Source organism: Falco punctatus (assembly GCF_963210335.1).
Source record: "Falco punctatus genome assembly, chromosome: 1".
Taxonomy (NCBI): domain Eukaryota; kingdom Metazoa; phylum Chordata; class Aves; order Falconiformes; family Falconidae; genus Falco; species Falco punctatus.
In genome coordinates, this window is record NC_137580.1 from 119,891,121 (window position 1) to 119,919,107 (window position 27,987).

Consider the following 27,987-nt stretch of genomic DNA (forward strand, 5'->3'; position numbering starts at 1 on the left):
CGACGGCAGCCGCCGGTCCCCCCCGCCAGCCGCGGCGGGGGCCGATCCTGCCGGGGGGGGCTGCCTCGCCGGAGGGGAGAGCTGCCCGGGGCCGAGCCCCCGGGGGGACGCGCAGCCCCGCCGGAGCCGCGGGGCATGTAGGCACCGAGCAGCGGCGGTCCCGTAAGTACCGGCCGGGCTGGGGGCAACCGGCCCCCGACGGGCTCTGCCGTCGCCGAGAACTTTTAGGGATGGGCTGGAGGGGTGGGCTGGGGGGGCGGGGGGGTCGCTGTGGCCATTCCCCTCTACCCCAGCATCCCCCCATCCCCAAGAGCTCCCACTTCCCGTCCCGGGCAAGGATGGGAACGAGCCGCTATTCGGGCGCTGTGCTGGGGGGGTTTGGGGTGGGTGGGAGGCAGAAAAAAGAGGGGAGACCTCCCTGGGTGCCACTAGCCCTGTGTCCCCCCCGCCACCTTGCGTAACCCAGCGGCAGGCAGGACACTTGGCGTTTATTTTTGGTTAATCCATATTCGACCTTTTTAAGCTGCGTTTCAGTGCGTGTGTATGCGGGGGGCCCCCCATCGCCCCAGCCCGCAGCCCCCGGCCCGCAACTGTTGCTGTCGGAGGCACGGGCGAGGAAGAGGAGGGTGATGAGGATGAGGAGGGTGGTGCTGGGTGGTGGCAGATGAAGGTTGAAAGGAGACGGTGCTTGCCGGAGGCTGCCGGTGCTTCTCCCTGCATGGGGACGGGGATGGTGATGAGTTGGCTTTGGGGAGGTTTTGCTGCTTTGCTTCCTTCTGGGGGGCTCCGTCGGAGGTCTTCTTGCTCCACAAGGGTGTCCCCCATTGGGGACAATGACAAGCCCTGGCACAACCCGGTAGCCTCCCCAGTGCCCCCTGTCCTCCCCACATGGCCCCTTCCAGGTTCAGATTCACTCCGTCCTTTCCATCCATCGGCAGTGGTTCCCCCTCCCCTGGTGCAGGCTGCGCCTTCCCTCTGGTTTTGGGCTTGCAGGCTTTTTTTTTTTTTGGGGGGGAGATAAGGTTTCTTTTTCGTTACAGATATGTTGCATTTTGGCATTTTATTTCTCCCTTTCCTGAGGTCAAAATATCTGCATGAGCTCTCCCCCTCTTGGAGCAGGGGAGGGAGGGATGGAGGGAGGGCAAAAAGGAGGTTTAAAATTAGGAGCAAACTTTCCCTGTTGCATTAAAATGATATTTCAGGGAGTAGTGGGGGGTAAGGGCTCCACTGGTGCCTTTAGCAGGAGGTTTCTGCGAGTGTTTGGTGTGTCAGGTGAAGCCATGCCCAGGAGAGGGGTTAACCTGTTCAAACCCACCTGAAAGCATCAAAACCCAAGTGGGGAAGCTACTGGGCGGCTCTGTGGGTGTCCCCTGGTCCCTGGGGAGGCTGCCGGGAGGTGGCATTGCCCTGCCTGTGCTCCCGGCTGGGGCCACCTTCCTCCTGCTCCAGCCTGGCCACCAGCCCTTTGCCCAGCTGGAAAATGTCCCTTTTGGGAAGGCCTTTTCCCAAAGGAGCAAATCTGCAGTGCTTGCGACAAGAGGTTGAAAAATGTGATTTTTATTTATTATTTTTTTTAGAGTCCATGGGGGCTTTGCTGTGTTGTGCGGAGCCCAAGAGCAGCCCCGGCTCTGGCAGGGATGGGCTCAGTTTCTCCTCTGCCTCTACCACTTCCCTGCAATTTGCCTTCCTCACCTTCATCCTCCCCCAAACCCCACATTTTCCTACACCCCTCTAGCTTGCTCCTGGAAAAGACGAGCTGGAAGTGCATGGAATCGGCTGGGCTGGAGGAGCTGGCTGCTCTTTGCATCCTGAATCCGGCCATTTTGGAGCAGCCCTGGCTCCAGCCCGTGCACGGAGCCCCTGCCAGCCACGGGCTTGCTGGCCCTAAACCCCTCCATCCTCCTCCACAGCCGCCAAGGGCTGCGGCGAGCGGCTTGGCTCTGGCCAACCACACCAGATTCCTGGGGAAGGATGGAAATCCAACCTCCTGGTTATCTCATCCATGGCTGAGCGATGCGATGTGCCCATGCCACCCTCCCCTCTGCCATTGCCATCGTGCTCTGGCTGCAAGGGGCAGGGTTGTTTTCCACCTGCGGCTCAGTCTGGCGGGAAACCAGTTTGCTCAAACCCACTCCCAGTTACAGCCAGGAGCGGAGCAACCCCTTGGGAAGCAGTGTTCGGCATCACGGGAGGGGTTTGCCGGCCTGTGCTTGGGTTACTTGGTGCTAGAAAAGGCTCTCGAGCATGGGGAAGAGCTGGGCTGAGGAAGAGGAGGATAAGGGTCTGGGATGGGTGAGGTGCCAGGGCTGGAACAAGCAAACCCGATCAGTCACCACGAGGGCCCAGGGTATATTTAAACGTCCTTGAGGAGGGCTCAGACAGGCAGAGCCGCTAGGAGAGCAGCTCTGTTTGTTTTGGGTGGTGTGTTGCTCCCCTTCCTCTCTGCTCGGATAGCTGATACCGGATTCCCAATGAATTATTTATCATGGGACTAAAAATACTTGGGAATTCACAACGAGGAGCGGGCAGCGCAGGCTGCCCCGCCGTTATGCTGGCCGTGCCGGAGCGTGGGACGCTGCCAGCATGGCATGACTCACCTGCCACCCTCTCCGGCCAAGGGGCCCTGGCTGCAGCCATCGGTGTGGTGTCGTGGCTCCTGCGGCTTGGCTGGCTGCGGTGTGGGACAGGGGGGGATGCAGCGGGGCAGGGTGAACCCCCCCTGGGTGATGGTGGGTGCTAGGTGTGGATGATCCCCCTCCTGAAACTCCTCTGGCCAGGAGAGATGCTCCCTGGTGAGCGTTGGTGCCCATCCGGGTGCCCAAGCCCTCCCAGTACCCATGGGGTGCAGGAGGGGGATGTGGGGCTCATGTCCCCCGTCTCTCTGGAGCAGGCAGCCCTGGTGCTCAAATCCACACCAAGCAGCTCTTGCAGAGTCTCCAGCCGGGCAGTGGTTGGGTTTATTTCCTGCGTTTTCAGTCCAAAACGCTGGCGATGCTTTTGCAGTGTGCCGAGGGGTTGTCCGTCACTGTGGCACAGAGTGGTGTTGGGGTGCAGGTCCCCAGGGCAGCGCAGACCCCGAAACCATCTGGGACTCATCAAGGGACTCCTCCGGCCATGCCGAGGAACGCGTTAAGCAACAGCAGCTTTTAATTGCAAGTGACGTTTCTGAGCACCAGCTGGCATCTTGCTGCATGGAGCGACACTGGCGTGTGGCTGGTGCCACCGTGGAGGGCTGCTTGTCCCCCTCCCTGCTGCCCGGTGTGGCACCGGAGAAACGGCCCTGGGTGCAACAGGGCACAGAGGGGCTCAGATCCCCCCGGCCACAGGTCTCCCGTGGGTTGGTTTTGCCGGCAGGCTCCAAGGAAGGGGTGAGGTCCAGCACGGGGGTGCATCACCGTGAGCAGGGACGTATGTTCCCCCCCAACCCCCGGGGGCTCTCACCCTGCCTACTGCGGGCTGAGCAATCATAGTCAGTGGGGACCTGGGGACCTGGCAGGGGGGGATGTGCTCAAACCCCCCTCCCCCCGACCTTGGCTTTGGGGTACAGCCGGCAGAGACGCAGTGCGACGCATGTCCCAGCCGGGTGGGCAGTGCCAGGCAGGACACACACCAGAGGCATGAAGGGGGGAAAGCTGAAGGGCGGTGTCTTGGGGGGGGGGAAACTTGGAGATAAAGGGCCAGGCAGGTGCTTTTGTTGGGATTTGGGGGGAGAGAGCAAGGGCCCTGGGGAAGGGTGATGGGCAGAGGACAGGCAGGGGGACAGGCAGGGGACCAGCTGCCCCGATGACTGTGTGGTTTGCAAAATCCCAACATGGGGGTTGCAGAGCTGAACCCTCCCTCAAGGGCAAAGCCTTTAAATATGGAAGGTGGCTGGCAGCTCTGGAGAGAGGCACCAGGGACTTGCCAGCTCCTCCTGTCACCTCTCGCTCCTGTCCCCATCCCTGGTCGAAGGGGCAATAAGGAGCATCCTAGCAGTGATGGCTTTTGGAGAGGGGATGGGGTGGGAAGGCAATGGGACTGGGAGGGGAATGGTGGTGGTGGGATGGGGACGGTGTGGTGGTGGGAAGGGGCAACCAGCTGGGAAGGTTTACTGCTTGGTGGGACTGGGGACAAGGAACGTGGCACTTGGGTGCATGGTGGGTGGTGGGCACAACCCTGTGGTTGTCCTTTGACCATGTGCAGCCTCCAAAGGATGAAGGTTCCCCTTTCTCCCTGGGGTCAACCCACCCTGGTGCTGCTGCGGGGCAGGCTGGGGTGAGTGGGGCTGGGGGTCCTGGTGGGTGGCCAGATGCGAGGGGCTGTGTCCTGTCCCAGCAGGGACGTGGCGGTGGACATGGGCAGAGCGCCGGCGCACGCTCTGCTACTGTCGATGGTGCTGGGCTGCTCAGCTGCCTTCACAGACCTGCTGCTGCCCAGCCCCGAGGAGCCGGTGGTCAACGTGGCCGTGGTGTTTGGGGGCACGTCCTACCCCCTGCACATCCGCTCCCGCCTGAGTCCCCAGAGCTTCCTGGACATGCCCCTGGAGATCCACCCCATCACCGTCATCGTCAACAACACCAACCCCAGCACCCTCCTCACCCAGATCTGCAACATCCTTGCCAGCCACAAGATCCACGGCATCGTCTTTGAGGACAACGTCGGCACAGAGGCCGTGGCCCAGATCCTGGACTTCATCTCCTCCCAGACCCAGGTCCCCGTCATCAGCATCAGCGGGGGGTCTGCTGTGGTCCTGACCCCGAAGGTGAGGCATTCGCTACGGGTTATTTCCAGGGGGGGGTGAGAGAAATGAGGGATTATTAGAGAGGGGTGGATATGGGATGTGAAATGCTGGGGGGCAGAGGAGCTGCCAGGCTGCAGTGCAGGGCTTGTGGGCAGGAATAGGCAGTGGCTGTGGCAGCGTGGCCGGCTGGGGCGGTGGGACATGGAGGGGACTTCAGGGAGGGGACTACAGTGCCCTGTGGAGGGACCCTCCCTGGTGTCCTGCTTGCTGTCCCCTCCAGGCTGTGCCGACCGTGGGGTGCCGGAGTGGCGCTGGGGCTGCAGGGGCAGTGGCAGGGTTGGCACGTCCCCATCCTCCTCCCTCCATGCGATGCCAGGGCCAAATCCAGCCCTGAAATGGCTGGGCAGGCAGCGTGGAGAAGCCTCGCTTGGCTGTGGCAGCAATCTCAGGTGCACCACGGGCTGAAAAAGGATTTTTAGCTTCTCTCCTCTTCGCTGGCATCAGACACTGTCACTGTCAACTAGTCACTGTCACCTGCCTGCCGGGAAGTGCTGGCGGCAGGGAGAGCTGCAGCCAGGCTGGAGGGTGCTGGGCAGCTTGTGATGGGCTGTGGTGAGGCTCCGGTCCCTCCCAAGGGGGAGATCTGGGTTCTGTCCCCTGGCTGCTCATCCCAGCCTGGGCACTGGAGGGGTCCCAGTGCTGGCCCCTTCCCATGGCAGCAGCCCCCGGGGCTGGAGACCCTGCCGCCCCTCTGCTTTCATGTTCCACTTGCCCAGAGGTTTGGGGCTCTGAACCCCCTGGGTGGCACCTCGGCAGCACTGGCTGCACCGACAGGTGCTCCTGGACCACCCCAGGTGCTGCTCACTGTGGGTGGGTGGCAGGGGCTGCAGTGAGTACAGGGGGCTCGGGTGGGTGCAGTAGGCTCAGGTGGGTGCAGGGGGCTCAGGTGAGTGCAGGGGCTCACCCCACGCACTGGGAAACAGCCATGGATTTGCTGTGGTCGGCATGATTTTCCTGCAGCTTTCTCCAGGGGTATTTCAGGGGTGGTGGAGGGGCCTGTCTGAGGCTCGACCTCTTCCTCCTCCTCTCATGTGTCCAAGGATCCCAGCAGATCCCACTCCCCAGAAGGAGTCCCTGGGGCTCACCCCTCCAGCTGGACCACCAGCCTCATTGGAAAAACTCCTCCTCTGGAGGAGGAGGGGATCTGGGTTGCAAAACCCCACTGCCTGCACGAGACCTTCTGCAAATGCTATTCGCTGAATCATTTAAGACAGAATCAGATCAATTAAGGTTTGCTAATGAGAGGCCATATGGCTGGGGAGACGGGGTGAGAGGGAAGGAGCCACACAGGCTCCAGCAGCAGGTAGTGAGTTGGAGCTGGGACGGGATTTACACTCCTGGCAGAGCCCTTGTCCCCCTCCTTCTCCTGGTTTAAGGAGAAATTGTTGGTCTCCTTTGGAGGATGGACGAATTTTTGGTCAACAAGCTGAGAAATGGAGGAGAGGCTGCAGGGCTTGACCCTTTGCATGGGATGATGTTCCTTGGAGACTGCCACAGGATCTGTCCCATTTTGGGTGTCTCCAGCCCATGGACCATGCCAGATCATGGCTCCTTGAACCCTTCATGATGGCAAATTCAAGGTGGCTTGCACGGGCACAAGACAGCTGGACCATGGTGCCAGAGCAGCCCCTGACTCCTTCTCCTCCCACAGGAGCCCGGCTCGGCTTTCCTGCAGTTGGGTGTTTCCATCGAGCAGCAAATCCAGGTGATCTTCAAGGTGCTGGAGGAATACGACTGGGGCTCTTTTGCTGTCATTACCAGCCTCTACCCGGGCTACAACGTCTTCCTGGACGTCATCCGCTCCTTCACGGACGCCAGCTACTTTGGCTGGGAGCTGCAGGAGGTGCTCACCTTCGAGATGAGCCAGGAGCGGAGCAGCTCTAGGACGCAGCGGCTCCTGCGGCAGATCGATGCCCAGGTCCTCATTGTCTACTGCTCACGAGAGGAGGCTGAGTACCTCTTTGCCATGGCAGAGCAAGCTGGCCTGGTGGGGCCGGGCTACATCTGGATCGTGCCCAGCCTGTCAGTGGGCAACATGGAGGTACCACCCGCCTCCTTCCCTGTCGGCCTCATCAGTGTGGTGACAGAGAGCTGGAAGCTGAGCCTGCGGCAGAAGGTGCGGGATGGGGTGGCCATCATTGCCATGGGGGCAGCCAGCTTCTTCCGGGCCCATGGCTACCTCCCGGAGGTGGGACGGGACTGCCAGGCCCCTGGTGGAGCCACCACCTCCAACAGCAGCTTCTACCGGTAAGGCTCGGGGGGGCACTGGGATGGGCATGAAACAGAATGGGGAAACAAAGAGGGAAGGGGCAGAGGAGGTGGAGAATGGAGCTGGCAGGCTGGGGCGATGATGCTCGCTGAGCTGCAGCTGGTGGTCCACGCCTCTTGGCTGGGCTTATCCTGGAGCATCTCTCCAGAGCAGCCCTTGCAGTTTCCCGTGCTTCTCTGCGACCTGGCACCCATGGGGGTCTCAGGGGGGGTTTCATGGCACTGCTTCACAGTGCAGATGTGCGCTTGGGGCTGCTGTGGCAGTCCGTGCAGTGCCTCCTTGCTGGCAGGGCTTTCTCCAGCTCCCTGCTGCCTCTTGCACAGTGGCTAAACCTGGTCCCCAGCTCTCAGCTCCACATCTCTCCATGGGGCCCGTGGCAGCCCGGTGGAGCCGGAGGAGGAGGAGGAGGAAGGCTGTACGGGGCTAAGCTGCACAGCCAGAGTCTTATGGGTGCTGTGTCCCACCAGGCACCTCCTCAATGTGACGTGGGAGCACAGGGACTTCTCCTTCAATGAAGGCGGCTACCTGGTCAGGCCCACCATGGTGGTGATCTCGCTTAACCAGCATCGGCTCTGGGAGATGGTAGGACCCTGGACCCCCCAGGATGGGCACACTGGGAGGGGGGGTGGGCAGGGTGAGCCTGGGGCCATGCATAGGCTAGAGTCCCACCCTGGGGCAGGTTGTCCATTGCAAAACCTGTGACTGGCACCAAAAGTACCCATGGTGGCAAGGTGGGGCTTTGTGGCAATGCTGGGCACCAAAGCTCTGCCAAGAACTGGGTTTTTTTCCCTGCAATTTGGCTGAAAGTTTCCAAAAGAGGCAAAAATGCAACTGCTCACCTCTGGAGAACAGCAGTGGAACACCTAGACCTAAAACAAACTGCATGGAGGGTGTTTTTTTTTCTAGTTTGAAAGTATTTTGGGTGAAATCTGGCCAGGTTTGTGCTCACCCAAGCCCAGCGCTTGGGGCACAGGAGGAAACACCTCGCCCTGTGGTCAGTGGGTGCATGGGGAAGGGATGCTGAGGTGGGTCTCACCATGGCTGAGCTCCAGCCTGACAATGCTCCAGGAGAAACGAGTCCCAAAGGCATGGGGAGGATGGACATGGGACCCCATGTGACCCCCAGAGCCCCTCGCCGAGGTGACGGTGCGCTCTCCCTTGGGGGCAGGTGGGCAAGTGGGAGAAAGGCATCATCCACATGAAGTACCCGGTATGGCCCCGCTACGGCTCCTTCCTGCAGCCCGTGGCCGATAACCGCCACCTGACGGTGGCCACACTGGAGGAGAGACCCTTCGTCATCGTGGAGAACACGGACCCCAGCACCGGGGTCTGCGTGCGCAATACTGTGCCCTGCCGCAAGCAGACCAACTCCTCCCAGAGGTGAGCAGTGAGGATGGAGCTGGGCAATTCTGGCCACTGCTTCCCAGGCACGTGGTGTCCAGCAGGCATCAGGGTGCTCCGAGCATCTTTGATTGGTCCAACCCTTTTTTCCCCGGCATGGTTTCAGTGGTGATGGCCTTGTGGATCCCTACACCAAGCTGTGTTGCAAGGGCTTCTGCATTGACATCCTGAAGAAGCTGGCCAAGGCGGTGAAGTTCTCCTATGACCTCTACCTGGTGACCAACGGCAAACATGGCAAGATTGTCCGTGGGGTGTGGAACGGCATGATCGGTGAGGTGGGCATGGCTCAGACCCCAACTTTGGCCCTCCCTGGGGGGCACCACTCCAGAGAACCTCGGGCTTTCCTGCTGGAGATGGTGTCTGTGGTGGGACTCTGAGCAAGGGACAGTTTGGCACGAGCTGTGCCAGGAGAATGAGGAAATGAGCCAAACATTTACAACTCCCACAGCTGGTTGTGTTAGTACCTCTGGTCATTTGAGAAGCTACTGTTTTAGGAAAAAAAAGACAAAAGTTAAGATTGGTAATGTTGGAGATGAAATGCCTGGGGAAGGTGGTCTGGGTACCTCTGTCTGTCCATCTGCCCATCCTGAGACCATCTGCCCCCTCTCCAGGTGTACTACAAGCGTGCAGACATGGCCATTGGCTCCCTCACTATCAACGAGGAGCGCTCTGAGATCGTGGACTTCTCCGTGCCCTTCGTGGAGACGGGCATCAGCGTCATGGTGGCCAGGAGCAACGGCACCGTCTCCCCCTCTGCCTTCCTGGGTGAGCCATGCGCCCCTCCCTCTGTCTGGCTGTGGGTTCATCCCATGCTTCCAGAAAATGCAAATTAGAAATATTATTCAGTTTTAAATAACTTGTAAGGAGAAAAAAACCCCACCAAGTCATAAGGGAAGGAGATTGTGCTGCTGGCTTTGGGGCTTCCTCCGCCCCTCACCTGAATAATCCTTTTATTATGGAGATGGAGGCTGGGATTGGAGATGGAAGCTGGGATTGGAGGTTTCCTCCTCTTCGTTACTTCTGTGGAGGAGGGAGGACGACGGGGATGGGGGGGAAGACAAGGTGGGTATTTGCCAGCTCTGAGCTCTGCTCTGGGGACCCCTTCTCTGCCACCGTCACCACAGCCTGTGGCTAAGCTGGGGCAGGAAACTGCCGCTGCTAAAAGTTTTATTTAATGAGTTTTAAAAAAGCAAAGCTGCAGCCTAGGAAGGGGAGGAGACTGGCCAAGGTCATCATGAAATTCAGCCTGAGAGCTCGGCAGGGCTCCCGGCCCTCGGCAAGGGCACGGCAGCGGCATCCCGGCTCAGCTGGAGCAGGGCTCCCACACCGGGAGGGTGCACAGGGGTGTGGGTGCCAGGGATGCCATGGGGTATGGGACACTGCCAGCCTGGGCACATCTTCCCCCTCCTGTCCCCTGCACACCGCAGGGTCCACCTCCCCCTGAAGCAGGGGTCACCTTCCCCGGCCCCGGGGACATCCCGCCCCGGTCCGGAGGGCCAGGGTCTGCGGTCCCTGCGCCTCCTGCCTCCTGTGCTAATGAGCCGCATCCCCATCAGGGGAGGCCTCTCCTCCCTGACAGCGAAGGACGCGCTGACAAATGGACCTCGGCAGCCGCACGTTGAGGGCTTGGATGCATCTCCACCACTCCTGCCACCCTGTTCTAGCTCATCCCAGGCAGGCGGGGGCTCGCTGCCCACCCCCAGCTCCCAGGGGCTTTCCCAGGGGCTGAGCAGAGCCAGGGGCTGGTCCCATGCCCAGTGCAGGCACAATCCCATGGCCAGAGCCATCTGGGGGACAACCCATGATCCCATGCGAAATGCTCCTGAGGATGACCCTGGACATGGGCAGCATCTCATTAGCATCTCCCCACTGATGAAAGGCTGATTTTGCTTAGGCAGAGAAGCATGGCTGCATCCCCCCACCTCACAGCATCCCCGTTCCCTCCTGATTCCCTGTGGATCATCTGCTCGGCTGCAGTGCTGCCAGCCCCGGTCTCCCCTCCCAGGAGGGACAGCCCCATCCATCAGGGAGGGCTGCTGGGGGTCCCCAGGGCGCTGTAGAGTGTCCGGGGGGGCTGATGGAGACCCACTTGCTTTGCAGAGCCTTACAGTCCAGCCGTGTGGGTCATGATGTTCGTGATGTGCCTCACTGTGGTGGCTGTCACTGTCTTCGTGTTCGAGTATTTCAGCCCCGTCGGCTACAACCAGAACCTCACCAGCGCCAAGAGTGAGTTGGAGGAGGTGGGAGGGGGGGACACACACATCTCCAGCCGGGCTGATGGCTGTCCCCTCTGTCCCCTGTCCCCGCAGGGCCTGGAGGTCCCTCCTTCACCATCGGCAAGTCGGTGTGGCTGCTGTGGGCTCTGGTCTTCAACAACTCGGTGCCCATCGAGAATCCCAAGGGCACCACCAGCAAGATCATGGTGCTCATCTGGGCCTTCTTCGCCGTCATCTTCCTCGCCAGCTACACTGCCAACCTGGCTGCCTTCATGATCCAGGAGCAGTACATCGACACCGTGTCAGGGCTGAGTGACAGGAAGGTGGGGCTGACGGTCGGGTTGGGATCCCTAAAAAATAATTTTTTTGGGGTGGTGAAAACTTGGCAGGGCTGCATGTCACTGCCAGCTGGCTGGGCATGGGTGGGCGGGTGGAGGGCTGCTGGTGGGGAGGGGGGACGTGCCGGAGACATGCTGGGGACGTGGCAGGGTACACGGCAGGGAACACAGCAGGGACACGGATGCCATGTGATGCCGCTCCCTGGGGCTCCCCTTTGCAGTTCCAGAAGCCGCAGGAGCAGTACCCCCCGTTCCGCTTCGGCACCGTCCCCAATGGCAGCACCGAGAGGAACATCCGCAGCAACTACCCTGACATGCACACCCACATGGTGAAGTACAACCAGCGCTCCGTGGAGGATGCCCTCACCAGCCTCAAAATGGGGTACGGCTCCCCCACATGCGGTATGGCTCCCAGAGCTGGGGTACACCTCCTCCAAATGGGATACAGGACCCCAAATGAACTACAGCTCCCTGGGATGGGGTACAGTGCCTCCCAGATGGGGTAGGGCTTCCTCAACTGGGGTACAGCCCCCCGCCAGTGGGGTGTGGACTCCCCAGGCTGGGTACACAACTCTCCCAGATGGGATATGGCTCTGTGTGGTTTCCCTGCATGAGATACGGCCCCCCCCAGACAGGGTACGACACCCTGCAGCTGGGGTATAAGCTCATACAGCTCCCCCCAGAAGGGATGCAGCCCCCCCCCCCCAAGTGGGGTATGGCCCCCCCCAAAGGTATACAGCCCCCCCCCCCCCCAGCTTGGTTACTTCCCCCCCCCAGAGGAGTTAAAGCTCTCCAACATGGTGCAGAGACCCCCCAAGAAGGACACAACCCCCTCCAAATGGACTACAGCTATTCAAAACGGGTAGAGCTCCCCCAAACGAGGTACAGCCCCCCAAAAAGGGCATCCGTCCCCGTCCCCATCCTCACTCTCCCTCCCATCGGTGGGGCAGGAAGCTGGACGCCTTCATCTACGATGCGGCGGTGCTCAACTACATGGCGGGCAAGGACGAGGGCTGCAAGCTGGTGACCATCGGCAGCGGGAAGGTGTTTGCCACCACAGGCTACGGCATCGCCCTGCAGAAGGACTCGCGTTGGAAGCGAGCTATCGACCTGGCTCTGCTCCAGTTCCTGGGAGATGGTGGGTGCCTGGGCAAGCTTCTCACTAGCCCTGTCCTCATCTCCCCATCCTCACCCCACCCCTGCCCTCCACGTTAACCCAGGGGGCATGGCTTTGGCCCCCAGACCCTGTGAAGCCTCCATGGTTCCTTGCAGGATGCCACTGAGGGGCTTCTCCACCAGTTCCTTTCAGGGAACATTAATTCCAGCAGCATCTCTCCAGCTGACCGCTGCTGGGGTGGGGGGAGGGGGGGGAGTGTGTGTGTGTGTGATTCCCCTGGGGTCCCCCATCTTCCTTCAGGCTGCAAAAATCCTGGAGATGGCCACGCACAAAATCTGAGGGTCAGAAGGAGAAGCCAGGGAAGGGGACAGTGAGCACAGCTGGCTGGCACATGGGTGGGGGACAGAGGCAGGAGAGGGCCCTGGAGAAGCCAAGTGGCTGGTGGGATGCTCAGGCCAAGGGCAGCAGCTCTGGGGGCTTGGAGAGGATTTCTGTCCCTCCAGCCATGGAGGGGTGGGGATGGGCAGGGGCTGTGCTTGGGGAGATGATGCCAGGGCAGGGGGGGGCACATTCACCCCCCCCATCGCTGTGTGTGTCCGGCCCCAGGCGAGACCCAGAAGCTGGAGACAGTTTGGCTGTCGGGGATCTGCCAGAATGAGAAGAACGAAGTGATGAGCAGCAAGCTGGACATCGACAACATGGCTGGGGTTTTCTACATGCTGCTGGTGGCCATGGGGCTGAGCCTGCTGGTCTTTGCCTGGGAGCACCTTGTCTACTGGAAGCTGCGTCACTCTGTCCCCAAGTCCCACAAGCTTGACTTTCTCCTGGCCATCAGCAGGGTGAGTGATGCTGCTGGGGGCTCTTGAGGGGCCTGAGTGTTCTCCCACAGTGTCATGGGGTTGGGCACGGCTTGGTGGACATCGTCCCTTTGACCCACATGGGAGGGGCTGAAGATGTTGGTGCTGATGGTTGGGGAGAAAAGCCAGGATTTGGGGAAAGGGCTTAGCCCTGGGGATGACCCCGTATTAGCATCCCTGGAGAAGGGGGTGATGGAGGATGGTGTCACCCACCCTGGCAGCACTGTGGATGCTGGGGAGGGGACATCAGTGCTGTCAAGACATTTCAGCCTCAGCATCATCATCTCGGCTTATCAGGGTGGGTTCATGTTTGCAGGACCCCAGTGACCCTGCTGATGGTGGGGGTCCCCCTGCTTCTCTCCACAGGGCATCTACAGCTGCTTCAATGGAGTGCAGACCCTGGCGAGCCCCCGGCGGGCGCCCACACCTGACGTCACCACCAGCTCAGCCCAGGCCAATGTGCTGAAGATGCTGCAGGCGGCCAAGGAGATGGTGTCAACGGCCAGCGTGGGTGGCTCGCTGGAGCAGGCCACCCGCACCATTGAGGACTGGAGCAGCCACAGTGAGCGCCTCCAGACCACCTTCTCCCTGAGGACACCCCAGCTCGTGGTGCAGAACAGCACCGGTGCCCACCGGGCCCCCTCCTCTGACCTGCCCCCCCCTGAGAGGCTGGGGAGAGCCTGCCCTCCCAAGGGTGCTCCTCTGGGGCTGCCGCTGCCCCAGCCCATCCCCGTGGACTCCCGGCTGCCTGGGGAGGAGAAGTGGAGAGGGGCAAATGAGCACGTCCCCCGCCTCCTGCATCCCCTGAAGTTTCGGGGTGGCTGTGTGGGGGATGAAGCCCTTGTGGGTTTCCCCCACCTCCTGGTAAAGACTTCCCCAGGGGGGGATTTTGGGGAGCAGGTGCTGGTGGGGAACCATGTCGGGGCTCCCCTCCCACCCCCCACATCCCCCAGGGACCTCCCACCACCGGACATCTACAGGGAGCACAAGCGGCCGGCAGGGCGGGGGGACCGACTGCAGAACCCCCCCCTACTCCAGGGGGACGGGGGACACGGGGGCTCGGGGACACTGCCCCGGCTGCTGTCGGCAGCGGAGAAGAGGCGGGAGGTGGGCAGCCCCTTCCTGCCTCCATCCTGCCCTCGCGGCGCCTTCCTGAAAGCCACCAGGACTTGCAGAGCCAGGGGAGAGCCGGAGGCTGCGGTGATGGAGCGGGAGAAGCCAAGCCGATGGGCAAGCTCGGCCAGGGTGCCCGGGGAGCGGGGCGAGAAGCGCTGTCCCGGGGGGCTGCGGCACTGCGGTGCTGCCCGTGCGCCCACCCGCGCCAACGTGCCCGACCTCTTCCCCGAAGCTGAGGCCGGCTACGGCTGTGGGCCCCGCTGTCCCCAGGCCGCTGGCTGGCTGGCACCGCGCTCACCTGTGGCCAGGCTGCCATCCTACCGGGAGGCTTGCCGGCAAAACCCCCGTGCCACCGTGCCGGCGTGCACGCCCTACGCCTGCATGAACTCCTATGCCAACCGGGGCCTCTACCTGGGACACCGCTCGCAGGGGTCCCCGCTGCCCCGGGAGCACCCCAGGGTGCCAGCGGGATGCAGCCGGGGAGCTGGGCGCTGGGACAGCAGCTGCAGAGACTGCGGGAGGCGTGGGGAGCTGGCCTTGCTGCGGGCAGCGGGGACGGAGAGGAGGGACCCGCTGGTGGCCCGTGGGGTGACAAGTCCCTGTACTGGTGGGTCCTGGCGGCGGATCTCCAGCCTGGAGTCGGAGGTGTGACGGGGGGAGACAGGGGGGTGTCCGCACCCCTCTGCCTGCCCCTTGCCCGGGTGGCCCCATGGGCCAGCCAACGGCTCCCGGCCGGGCTCCAGCCTCCCAGGGTCCTGCGTGGCCGGCAGCGGGATGCTCCAAGCGGCTCGGCGGGTCCCGTGCGCTTTTGGGGGAGGGTCAGAGGAGCCTGGCGAGGGCTGGCGTGTGCTGGCTCGGGCTCTCCCCATGGGCAGGGCTAGCATTGGGGATGCCAAACGCATTGCTGCCGTGTTGCCGTCACATTTTATTTTCACTCAAAGAACTCAAAATGCCATGTCCGGGTCATTAAAGAGACATTTTCAACCAGCTGGGGACCCTTCTTCCATCCTCTGGTGGTGAGCCTGGGGCTGCCCTTGGCTTTACCCCCTGTCACGGGGATGCTCGTGGTCCTGTGCACCGCCTCCCTATTTGTGTCTCTACTGCTGAGCCCCGACACAGGCTTATCCCACCGGCAGCAGCCAGGCCAAGGAAAACAGCAACTCATTAAACCGCGCTGAGGGATAATTACTTGGGAGACATCAGCCTGTACCGAGAGCACTGAAGCTGGAGTTAAGGCACCCTGCTCAGGTTTGGAGGTGCTGGGCAGGGATGGGGGTGAGCTCGGGTCAGTAAGTGATGCTCCCAAATCAGCAGCCCAGCGGGGAGCTGCAGCATGGCGTGGCAGCCCTGGGAAGGTGTGCTGTGGGGGAATGAGAAAGAGGAAAAAAAAATAAATCCTCCCACCTTCCCAGGGCTGATGGAGCCATAAATCAGGTACGATAGATGAGCTGGGTTTAATTCTTCACTTGATGTACGTCTAACACAGCCCTTTCCCTGCTGGGCCGCGGGGGTGCGGGCAGGGGCAGCCGTGATGCTCAGGCAGCACCAGGCAGGGGAGAAGGGATTTGGGAAGCAGGAGCTGAGGCTGCCGGGCCGGGGGCAGCAGCCACGGCTTTGCCCGCCGGTACCAGACCCATCCCGGGGCTATAATCCTATGGAAAACTGCCCATGGTATCTTCCCAGGGAGATGCCAACCCACAGCCCTTCTCCCTGGCTGGTTTGACATTGCCTACCTGGATGAACAACCTCCCCCAGGAAGCTGCTCTAAAGCTTCATCATATTTATTTTTCCTATTTAAGAGCAGCTGGGGGGGCTGCTGGCAGCCACCGAGGGCCAGTAACAGCAAGGGGACAATGGCAGGGGTGGCTCCAGAACCCCCAGCCCCATCCCAGGGGTGGTTGCAAACCCCCGGAGAGGTCAGGAGGGGCCTGGCCACGGGTGGCCCAGGGTTGGAAGCCCTGGCAATGTCTTATCTGGCCACCCATCTGTCTGTCAACCCATCCACCCATCTGCCTGGGGTTAAATGCAGCCAGTTTTCCCCTCCCCCGCCCCCAGCCTGCCATCACACACCAGTGCCAGCACTTTAATTCCCTTTACTTATTTATCATTGCAATTGTCTCTTAATTGCTTTGGCAGCCCCTCTGAAGCCTTGTGGTGAGGGAGGGAGGTGCTGGTGTATTAGATAAAGGCCATAAATAAATAAACCCAGTTGAAGGCAAGGGGATCCCTGCCAGGCTGCCCCAGGCGATGGCACCCATTTGCCCTGGGCAGTTATCCCCAGGTGGGTGGCCCAGATGCCCCCAGGGGTGACGGGCTGGTCCCCAGGAGGCTCCAGTGTGTCCTGAGGAACCTTCCCCCCACCAATTTGTGACTTTCTGGCCCAAGGAAGCCAACACACACAGCTACACCTTCAGGATTGGGGGCCAGCCCGAGCCAAGGTTGGGGCTGTGAGAACAAAAGGGAGCAGAGAAGAGAGAAACGAAAAAAAAAATATCAAAAATCCTCAACCCACGTTTTAAATTAATTAGTGATGTCCCCGGTGACTCAGCAGAGGCCAAATGGATTTGCTTCATGCTTTATTGAAGGGCTTTGCTGTGGAGGCTGAAGGCAGCAAGGGACAAGGGAAATAGGGGTGCTGGGGGTGCTCGCGGGGAGGTGGCCCTGGGGATGGGTGCATTTGCATGGTGGCATTTGCATAATCATCTTTATATGTTAATTGAGATGGAAGAGCACCAGTTTTATCTCATTCCCGGTGCCAGGCACTAACCTGGGCGCTGGTGGGAGAAAAGCTGAATGGGGCACGGAGCAATGAGCAGCCCGGAGCGGGTGGGAGATGCGTGACCCCCCCAGTCCCCCCCATCCCGGACCAAGGAAGGGCTGAGCTGCTCCTGCAGCATCCCCTCGCCCCAGGGCACACCAGGGACGGGTGGGAAGCCCAGGGACTGGCTTCTGCAGGGAAGCAGCAGCCTGGAAGCACCCTCTGACTGGGCAGCAGTGGGTTGGGTACTTTAGTGTTTAACAGCCACTGAGGGATATTTCTTTTTTGGTGAAATTGTCTAATCAATCACTTTTTAATTCAGTCGGCTCTGGCACCTGTGCCGCCCTGGGACACTGTGGGCTGCCGTTTATGTGCAAAGAGAAATACGGCCGGCGCTCTGCTGGCCACCCACCTCCTGGGCTCAGCCCTGCTTCGGGGGCAGTCAGCGCCCCCCGGCCGACAGCCTCCCCCAGCACCCTCCCCCCCTCTGGCGGCTCCAGCATCACCACAGCACGTATTATTTTTACTGCCCCCATTGCTCGACATCACAAGACCCATCCTGCTGGGGAAAGGGGGAACGTGGCAGGCCAGCACGGGTCAGCCACGGGAAGAGGTTTCCAATGGTAAGGATGTGCTGGTGCTGCTATGGGGAGCTGGTGGCTCAGATCAGGGCAGGTGGAGCTGGTTAAATCACAAACCAGAGAAAATACGAGGCCAGCATTGGGGACAGCAGGGTGTTGCCATGCCCAAGGATGCTCGAGGGAGCAGCATCTGCAGCCACCTCCCGGTTCCAGCCTCCTGTCGGGGCAAAGCTGCAGCACGAAACCTTCCCCTGGGTCCCATCTGCCCCTCTGGGTCCCGTCCGCCCCCCTGCACCAGCCGGGGCACCCACCTCCCCGGGGCTGGGGAGAGCCCCGGGGGCTGCAGCACCCCAGCAAGGTCGGTGGGTGCCAGCTGGATGCCAAGGCAGTGGAAGCAGCCCCTTGCCCCAGCCCCCAGGCATCCCCCTATGCTGCCAGCAGCCCCCACGGCCAAGCCCCTGCAGCCAGACACCCTTCCCCAAGCTCCTGGGGTCAGCACCCAGCTGCCCAAACCCCCATGGGGCAAAGGCTGGTGAGCACCTTCTCACACACCTTTAAACAGCTGAACCCCCCCCAAGTGACACACGGCTGCTGGGGATGTTCAAGCCTCACCTAAACCTGCCTCTCGGGCTCGAGGTTTCTATTTTTCCTTCCCTAGCCATTGTTCTTCGAAGTGCTGCCAAAGACCGAATCCATCCCCGATGCCACTTTGGGCTCAGATTTACAGCCCGAGCCCTGAAATCCTCCACTGCTTGTGAGGTCCTTCGAGAGAATCACAGCAGAAACTGTTTATTTCCATCATAAAGATCTGTTTTAATATTTTAACATAAATCAAGCTGTGCTTTATGGTGATAATAAATTTCTTGGCAGAAACTGCCTTCGCAGCCTGAGGCAGCAGAGCAATTCAATTTGTTTGGTTTTAAGTGTAAGGAGCCGTAATTGAGAAAGGGAAAGTACAGATGTTTTAATTGAGTTTGCAGCTACCACCCAGAGTTGCAGGAGGCTAATAGAGAGGAGGTGAGGGTCTCCATTAGCCTCTCCGCTTGCCATTTCTCCTTGGCCTGCAGCCCCATCAGTCACAGCCATCCCCTCCAGGAATAGCTGCTTGGTGCATGCTCAAGAGGAGGAAGGGGGTGGAAAAAGCAGCCAGACTAAACCAGACGTATAATGTGCATTTTATTTGTTTTAATCCCATTTTTTTAAAACTAATTACAGTCAGGACAAGCATCACGTGAGAATTTGTAATAATGAATTGTTAGTGTTGATAACAGCCAAATAAAAATAGACTAGTTTGTGATGGGTGAGAGGAGGGAGCTCCTGCCCCGCGCCAAGCCAGGGTCACCCAGCATCCCCCACCAGCGCTGGCTCCACTGAGCCGTCCCCTTCCCACTTTCTCCAGTAATTTTTAAGGCATTGCTATGTCATGTTTCATATGAAAAACGTTCTCTGCCATAGAGCTTCTTTCCGTTAATCACCCCAATTTCTTGGATATATTTGTTTTGTCGCTGTGCAAGGACAGTGGGTGTCCGGGAATTCATGGTTACTTATTTAAGGAAGTACTTGTGCTCCTTGGGGACCAGAGTCCTGCTCAGTGAGGTACCACGGCAAAGGCCGAGGCAGGATGCGAGCCCTCACTGTGCCACCGCATCCAAAACCTGGTAAGGCCCCTCAGAACTGCCACCGTGCCGAGGAGGAGAGGTTCACCCCAGCCAGGGAAGAGAAGGCACATCTTTAACAGTAGGAGATGGCGGGGAGGCTGGGCTCCCTCCTTCCTCCCATCCCAGGCAAGGCAGGCAGGCGGCTACCCTGCACGGAACAGGGGCAGGAAGGAAGGAGACCAAGGGCAGCCCTAAGAGAGGAAGGATGAGAGGAGATGAAATTATGGAGAACAGCCCCAGCCTCTGGCTGGCAATGAGATGTGAAGGCAAGAGGTTGAAATGGGCACTTGAAAGGGATGGAGGCTGAGCCAAGTGCCTTGCAAAGCACAGACAGCCGAGGGCAGACAGCACATCAGAAAAGGCCTCAGCCCCCTCCATAAACCCACACCTGTGCACTTGTGCAGAGGAACAGCCCCCGCAGCCTCTCCAGCTTTCCAAAGGCTCATTTCATCAGCATTAAATTCCTCCCTCCGGCTCTGCCCAGCTCACAGCTGCCTTGCAGGTGGCTCCCAGCTCAGCTGCCCCATGAACTTGCCCTCCAACCTACCTCTCCTAAACGAGACGCCAGCAGCAGCTACCTGTAAAATAACTCGTCGGTTTGGCACTGAAGATGCCACATCAGTTTCCCTGGAGCACTTGGAGATGTTTAAACTCACTAGCAAGGGTGGCTAATGCCTGTTTGGGATCACACTGGAGAGGAGGCAAAGAGTCCCCCCGGATCCTCTTCAAGCAGCTCAGCAAGGACACATGGCACTGCTCAGGCTCGAGAGGTGCAGGGTTTTGCTTTAAAAACCATGAAGTGTTTTTATACAGCTCCAGGTACTCGCATATTCCCCCAGGAGGAGCACTTCAGGTCATATGGAAACCAGAAAGTCCTACTTGAAAACAGAGCTTGATTAAAAAGAGCTGCAGTTCAAAGCTTGCTTTAGTGAGCAGTGACACTTAATACTGCAGCAAGTGCAGAGAGCAAGAGGATCTCACATAAATGACATGCAGCTGGCTTTGAACCTGCTTTAATAAGGGGGGTGGGGGGGGTTAAAATATTTCAGATGAAAACTTGTAAAGTTCTGCCTTTTGTTAGGAAAACGCATGTGATCTTTGCCCAAGGGCCTCAGAGCACAGGACCCAGTGCCATCTGTCACTGTGTGGTATTACAGGGACCACCAGCAGCCTCAAAAGCAGAGACTCACCTAAAGCACCAGCTGCCTCAGGTAGCAGTCAGCCCAATTCTCAGATAAGCTGAGCAGCACCAGCCCAATGCCCACCTTAACCCTGTGCAGAAAGAGAAGAGGTGGGATTCAAGCCCAGTTCCAGTCGGGTTTCAGTTTTTGCTCCCCCCCCAGCACCCAGGAGCTCGGCTCCCGCAGGCAGGCAGGGCCGAGCCAGGGCACTGCCGCGTCCTCCTGGCACCAGCCCAGTCCCTTGAGTTAACACCCACCTTGTTTCAAGGCTAATTACCCAGCACAGGAGGCTGGAAACGCATCAGTGTGCACAGCCGGAGCTCTTCCAGGACTCACGCGTGTCAGGACTGGGTAATTAGCACCTCCCCAGCCCACGCGAATCCTGACCACTGGAATCAGGGGCTGGCTGGTTGTACCAGCCCCAGGCAAAGGTGAGAAAGGGAGAAGGGCCCTTGCCAGCTGAAGCCACTGAGCTGCACGCAGGAGCCGAGGGAAGCAAGGCTGCAGTTTCCTTTCTAAGGGGTGAAGACCCGTATCTCTGCATGCGTAAGGGCACTGCTCTGTCCGGCTGGGGCTGCCACAGCACAGGAAAACGGGATGAGAAGTGTCAATGTAAACTCCTGGGCTGGAGAAATTCAGCTCTAAGCAAAAGATCCCAGATGCCAGGCAATCCATGCTGCCCAAACAGGTTAATGGCTCTAGAAAAAGAAAATGTAACAGCACAAAATTATTTTCTTCTGAATTAGGTCTATTTCCACCCTGATTTCTTCCCTCAGCTGGCATAGGAGGTTGGGTTGAAGGGGTCTCCGCAGAAAGAAGAGACTCTGTTCTCCCAAACTCTTGCTGGATCCTGCACAGCACACCCCTGCCTTTGCAAGAAGGGACATTTAGCCAACTAGTGTAGTGAGCAGCCAAGGCTGCCTGCTCTCCTGCATGCCGAGACCTGCAGCACATGGAGAGCCACTGTAGGGGCAGAGAAAGTGATGCTCCAACAGAGCTAAAGGCAGAAATGGTTGGACACTGATTAATCGTGCAGCCTGCCAAGGGCTCAGCCCCATGCCTTTGTGTAACAGGTCTGAGAACCAGGACTGTAACAAGGCTGAGTCCACTCCACCCACACCCAAAATGGAGTGAAGAAAGTCTGTGCCCAGGTCTGGCCTGTGCTACCAAGCCGATGGCCTGGAAACTTCCCTTCATGTCACCTCTCCCCCAACTCCACAGTCCCAGAGCGGGGGCTGAAATGTTAAAGTCTCTGGAGCCCAGGAGGGAGTGTGTCACCACCCCCATGTCAGAGTTTTGACTCGCTCAGGACAATGTTTGCAGTCACAAACACAAAGCAAGAAAAGCCCCATATGAGCACGAACACAATCCAGAAGGTGTGCCGGAAAGGGGAGAGGTGCTTGTTAACTGTCCCGCTGCCAAAGACCAGCTGAGTGTCCTTCCGACTGCAGTACGCGAGGAAAGCCGGAATGAGATACTGGATCCCATTCCCAGCATAGGCTCCCGTGATCCCCACCAAGGACTCCAGATCGTGGGTGCAGAAAGCCACCAGCACTGGGGGAATCAGCGTGATGGCAGGAAAGACAATCCTATCCACCACCCATGGGTAGGTCCCCCCTTCTCTGTGGAAAAGGGTCTTCCAGTTGTTGCGCAGAGTCACTGCGATGATGGGGAAGTTGGTGCTGATGGTGAAGACAGGGAAGAGGCCCAAGAAGTAACGAATGAAGGCAACGTTGATGATCTCACAGTTGGTGAAGTTGAGCGTGTACATGTCCATGAGGGTGTCATTGCGGAAGCAGTAAATGGCAGTGAAGGACAGGAGGCTGTAGAAAGCCAGGATCAGGATGTAATCGAGCAGCACGAGCTTGTTGACGTGCTTCTTCTTGGAGATGGGTGTGATGAGGGATGGCAGAGAGTGCTGGCACATGAAGGAGTAGACACACACCCCAAAGAGATTGCGGATGCCCGACAGCTGGGCCACGGACGGATGACCTTCAGCTTGGCCTCTGCTGATGCGGATGAGGGCCAGAATAATCATGAGGATGAAAGCTGGAGAGAGAGAGAAGGTTCCAGGTCAAGCCTAGGTCTGCACTCCCCGTGACCCTCCTCCCATTGGCACCAGCACTCTGTCCTGCTCCACAAGAGCATCTCCTTATCTCCGGAGAAGGTGGTACATCAAAGGCAAGATGCACAGGAATTAATCAGGACTTGCTTTCAGTGCTTGGCAGCAGATGAGGGAATGGGCTCAGGACTGGCAGGCATCTCCCTCCAGTCTCCTTCCCGCAGGGACTCACGCTCCCACCCCCCATAGCAAACAGCCCTTCAGAAATGCAATCCTAACACAGCTGGCTGAGCCCATTGCCCTCGAGGGTCTCGCGTCCACGGATGCTTCTGCCACGGATGCTTCAGCACCTTGGCTGAACAGCACCATTTAAAAATGGCTTGGAGATGTTTGAGCTTTGACCTCTAGATTTAAAAAAAAAAAGAAAAAAGATTAAACCTGGATGCGGTCGACCCCAGTAATATTCCTACACAATTTGCAACTGGCCTAATGTTTGCAAGACCTCATCTATGTACACAGGCAGATGTGCTGGAGCAGCAGCTACTACCAGGCTTTCCTGTCCCTGTGATCTGTCAAGCACGATAGAGCAAGAACTAGCCAGTCATTTCCTAGCCAGGAGGAACAGGCTGGCTGTAGTTAATCCCAGGGTGGAGAAGCCAGTCTGGAAGGGACTAAAGCAAAACTGAAAGACTGCTATTAAAATTCATCACTTCTAGGCACAAAGTCTGCTCATCTACCCTTTGCTTATGTCAGGGAAAAGCCTAATAACATTTTACAAAGCTTATCACAAAAAGCAACGTGTTATGGACAAAAAATTAATTGAGGAGATTGGGTTAATGCCCTTATTTACTCCACTGGTGGAAATACGAGCCAGAAGCAGTTACTGCTAGACTGTTACTCCTAGCATGGCACATAAAACCAGCAGAAAACTAATTCTGGTGACACAGAAATCACATCAACCTGGGAAAGATGATCATCAGCCGCTGGAGTTAACAAGGAACAGGGGGGAAAAAACCCCTGCCTGGCAGGGCAGCAAGGAGCAAGATTTACAGGCTGGTGCTGGCAATGGATGGGCCACTGTGGCTTGCACAGAGCTGTCTCCTGCACTGGTTTGAGGCATTGGAGCAGAGCCGTGAATTATCAGGTGATGAAAAAAATAACAAAATGCTGAGACTACTACTGTGGAGAACTTTGAATGTCATAAATATAAATACAGAGGAATTAAACAGAGCTGTGCAGTCCTGCAGCCAAGCTCACAGGAGGCTGGCCACCGGCGCTGCCAGCCGGGCAGGCTTGCGGCAGGGTGACAAGGACACTAGCTTGCTCTGTGCCCAGTACTGTTCCACCTGCCACAGGCAGCTAGACATGGGAGAGACTAGGGAAGATAGTTACAGACCAGTTAGCGCACACTGCCTCTTCTGTCCCCTGCAAGACCAGATTAACCTTAACCGAACATTGCATCCTGCGCATCCCCAGCACTCCCTGAGAGCCAGTGTCTCCCCTCACAGAGATCCTCCTTTTATTCTTGCAGCAAACCCCACCTTTGTGCTGCGCCTTTACCAAGCTACGCCCCGCATTTCATCTCGTGCTGCCTCAGGAAACCTCTCGCTTCCAACCATTTGCCAGTGACAGGGCAAGTCCAACAGCTCACCACGAAAGCTGGATTGATGACAGCAGATCCATTCCTCCATGGCACCACGAGGGCCAGGCCACTTTGGGAGTGCTGGGCTTTATTTACTTCCCCAAGAGCAGGCACAGGGGGCTATGGAAAGCAACAACAGCTCACTGCTCGGGGGGTGTGCAATTCCCCACACCTTCACTCAAGCCAGCAAGTGAAGGGCACTGTGAACACAGGTACAGTTGTTGTGCCTCCCCCATCGCTCCCGGGAGGAAAGATGCTTGCCAGCCGTATCTGCTACAGCAAGATAGCTGGAAAAAGCTGTGTTCCAGGTGATATGACATGGCTGCACCCCCCAGGGCCGCATATGCTACAAGGAAGAGGAAAAGATGCCCTGAGCAGTAAGACAAAACAGGTTAGGCAGCTCTGGAATACCCTGAGACTGTTCTTTTCTTTCTCGCTTGGGAGAGGTGGTCAGCCTCTGCGGTGCAATCCTGAGCTGGTCCTGTATTTGCAGTACATGTAACTGCAGAAGTCCCCTACCTCTTCCCCTGCACACTAGACAGTAAATCTCCACCCGCCCTGCTCAGCAGAGCTAAAAGTGACCTATTTCCATCCCCCAAACTCACTCTCACCATTCGCTCAAAGCCCCACTTTCTGTGCCAGCACTAACAGGACCAGTTATGGGGAACTTCCAGGCTGGCACCCCATCCTCAGAGCATCTCTTCAGTTAGAGACCCACAGACTCTTCTCTGCCCAACGTGCGCTTTTCTGGCAGGCAGCACTGAAGGAACAGAACTCCCGTGGATTCCCTAAATGATGGACAGAAGTCTCTGGCTTAAGCAGCTGGAATTCATAACCTTTGTTTTTCCTTAAATACTTCTTTTAGAAATTAAAGTTACAAGGAGTGATGATTCAGTGCAAAGACCTAAGCTAGTACTGTTTCCAACAAGGCAAGTTGTGCTCCCCCTGCCCTAGCACCGGTGCTCTCTAGATGCACAATCCTTGAGAGAGGTGTTGCTGGGTAAACTGGAAACCTCCCCTGCACAATTCTAGCCCCAGAGAAGACAACAGCAGCCCTGCCCCAACGGTTATGCTTTCTCTCACTCCCTACATCAGCTGTCTCTCTCACTTCTGGAACTGGAGAACTAAAACATTTACATGCCAGATTTATCTATCTGTCCCTGGGAGGAGACAAACCCAAAAATGAAACTCTGAAACCTAGTTATGCTGGATGATAAATCAAGATGAAAAGAAGATGACAGACTCTGACTGACAGGCAGCTTTGAGCAGACAAGAGGCAGCACAGGATCCTCAGACACACACAGAGCTCCTGCTCACATCCTCCTCTACCTGGGACGGCAGGCTGAAGGCAGCGGCACTACACTATTGCAAGTTGCTGCAGTTGCCCCATGAACTGTCCAACAGCGTTCCTTCACCACAGGGACCCCGGTGAAGTCAGACATGATTTTTTTCATGCTAAAGTCAGCGGTTCCCCATCTCAGCCTTCATCTGGTCCTCTATACGCAGGACAAAGGATATAAGAAAAACGCTCCAGGGAATAAAACACCTTCAGATACCATGACCAACAGCACCCAGAGCTACAAGCCAAGGCAGACAGCAATGCTACCAATGGATTGTTAGTAGGTTACATGAAAACTTTGTTTTAAACCTTTTTTTATAAAAGTGCTTAAAAAGCAATCGAGGGTTTTGCTTATCCTGATTTTTCAACAGCGTCAGACACACTCCAAACCCACACAAAGGCTTGACAGTCAACAAGGCACAGGACACTCCTTGTCTCATCTTCTCTAGATGTTTGAGCATCATTTTTACTGAAGGATGTAAGTGAGGCTTCTAAAATAAAAAGGGGGTATGCCATAAAGGAAAAGTGATAAATCTCATCACAACTGTCCAACTGTCTCCCCTACAGACCCCCCATCTCACTCTTCAAGGAGCAAATGCTGGCTCTTCTCAGAAAAAGCAGACCTTGCAGACAGCTACTGCTGCCTGTCCTGCTCGACTCAGGAGATGCTGATTCAGAGACAGGACAGCTCTGCTGTGGTTCTTGCAGGTGGAAGAAGGATTAATATGGATGAGCACACATCCAAATAAGAACACTTTGGGAAATATGGGACTCTGGGGATATTAAAAAATACATTTTTGTGAACTTTGATATAACAGAGCTGCAGAGAAGCAGTGAACATAATTTAGCCCTTCTAAGTTTAAGGATTGTTTTGCAGAGTCAGAGCAAACACCTTTGTAAATGAAAAATGCTGGTTTGTACGTGAGCTTTATCTCTCTGCAGAAAGGCTATTGCAGAAAGAAGACAAAGTCCAAGACTGAAACGCATTTTTTCCCCCCCATCATGGCAGGTTCTAAAAGAACCAATGCTCAGAATGAGTTTCTGGCTTAACCCTCCCTTTCATCCCTGGCAAGACACTATGCTTTTAAGATGTTTCACCTGGTCCCCCCCCTTCTGTCTCTCTATTGGCACCTGGAAAATAATGGAGAAGATCCTGAGCTGGGATTTCCACATATGGAAACAGGGAGGAGAGAGGTGCTCTGTCATGTAATTCAGGAGGAGGTGGCTTAGCAAGGGGGAAGCAAGGTCAGAAGTGAGGTTCTGCAGAACCATGGTGCTGGATAACTTCCTTGGATTGCAGGAAGGAGGGCCAAAACCAGATGTTGCCTCTCAGGTTCAACAGTGGACTTCAACCTTCAAAGTGTTGGTCCCAGTTAAGACAAGGATGGTTTTAATGGGTCTAGAAGGCATGGGGGCCGACAGCCACAAACCAGGGATGAGTACAAGACTTACTGGGGGGGAAATGGAACAAAGGTTACATGACAACCACCTGCATTTTAAGGGCCAGAAAGGTAAAGACAGAGGAAGAATGATCTTGCGCACACCCACAGCTCAAGTCGCATCTTCAACTCTGTCCCTACTGTCATTCTTCCTTCCACAAGGAAAGCCTGATGAGAACATCACCGTAGCTGCCTGCCACCCCTTGCAGGGATCCAGAGCAGTGGCACGCAGCCACACCACCCCGCTATCGGCACAGCAGCCCACGCCTGGCTGCTCCCCTACCCCCCCTCCCCCAGAGCCATTTGTTTAAGCAGGCACCGCGTTGTGCTGCCGACGCGTTTGCAGCAGGGCCATCCGTCACTGCCAGCTGAGGGTGTGACAGAGCATTCTTGTCAAAGCGGAGAATCAATATACCGGGAAATAATGATAACGAATCACCCTTTCACAGCGCATGCCACTTGCTTCCCTTTTCAAACATTAGGTGGCACGATGGATTCCAAGAGGAAGGCATTTTCACGAGCTTCCTGAGCCTATTCTCTTTGGAAGGAGGAAGATCTCTCCCCACCTCAGTCTTGATCCCAATCCTTCATCAAGCCAAAACACAGCAGACCACTCAAGAACAGATCTCATTTAGTTTAACATTAGGCAGCTCTTTCAGGAGAGAGGGCATAAAAGCAAGAGCATCTGCTCTGTATATACTGAATGGCACAGCATCACATCAAGACAGTCCTACCTTCTGCATCCCTACCCAACAACTGTGTTGTCTGCTTCACTACTAGTGTCTCTCTGGGATGCTGGTACCCCCTTTCAGAGCCAGCTGCCTTCCATCATTATGTTTTGGGCAATTTTAAGAGGCTTCTGCAACTCTGGAACTGCCAGGCACTATGAATGCTGTGGTATCTGAAGTATTAGAGCATGGCTGGAGTTCAGTGTGCTGGCAGAACGAAGCATCTGAAATTAAGACATTGATTCTCTAAATTTAAAATTCATTTACCAGTTTCTCCTGCAGAAGCCATATCCTGTCACTTGTTCATGACCTCCAGCTCTCTGAAAACTCCAGAGCAGCAACTGATAAGTTTCTGCAGCCTTCAGAGGAGATTTCTATATGAAATGGAAGTAAAGAGATAACACGAAAACCAGGTTTGCTCCGTCAGATGTGGGAACTGGGGTAGTTAAGGATCAGATTTGGCAATGACAGAGCCTAAAACACCATCTCTAGGAGATGAAAGATT

The 27,987-nt window shown here is 57.3% G+C and overlaps 2 protein-coding genes across 7 annotated transcripts in view; one reads left to right on the forward strand and one right to left on the reverse strand.

Moving 5' to 3' along the window:
- Window positions 1-58: 58 nt before the first annotated feature.
- Window positions 59-17,700, forward strand: GRIN2C (glutamate ionotropic receptor NMDA type subunit 2C). 2 transcript variants are annotated; one of them, XM_080376481.1, is made up of 13 exons: window positions 59-162; window positions 4,318-4,741; window positions 6,432-7,027; window positions 7,517-7,631; window positions 8,218-8,429; window positions 8,557-8,725; window positions 9,062-9,215; window positions 10,551-10,676; window positions 10,760-10,989; window positions 11,226-11,386; window positions 11,955-12,142; window positions 12,728-12,960; window positions 13,345-17,700. In XM_080376481.1, the coding sequence occupies exons 2-13, from the start codon at window positions 4,334-4,336 to the stop codon at window positions 14,743-14,745; spliced, it is 3,993 nt and encodes a 1,330-aa protein (XP_080232607.1). In that variant the 5' UTR covers window positions 59-162; window positions 4,318-4,333; the 3' UTR covers window positions 14,746-17,700. The 2 variants fall into 2 exon arrangements, with proteins under 2 accessions (XP_080232607.1, XP_080232606.1); XM_080376480.1 differs by lacking the exon at window positions 59-162 and having other exon boundaries at window positions 1,002-4,741.
- Window positions 17,701-18,591: 891 nt separating this feature from the next.
- The window catches only part of TMEM104 (transmembrane protein 104), a 45,161-nt gene continuing 35,765 nt past the window's right edge, over window positions 18,592-27,987 (reverse strand). For all 5 annotated transcript variants that reach the window (XM_080387300.1, XM_080387302.1, XM_080387298.1 and 2 more), the window contains exon 11: window positions 18,592-22,321. In XM_080387300.1, the coding sequence (XP_080243426.1) occupies window positions 21,561-22,321 (761 nt within the window). In that variant the 3' untranslated portion in view covers window positions 18,592-21,560. The remainder of the gene's footprint in view (window positions 22,322-27,987) is intronic.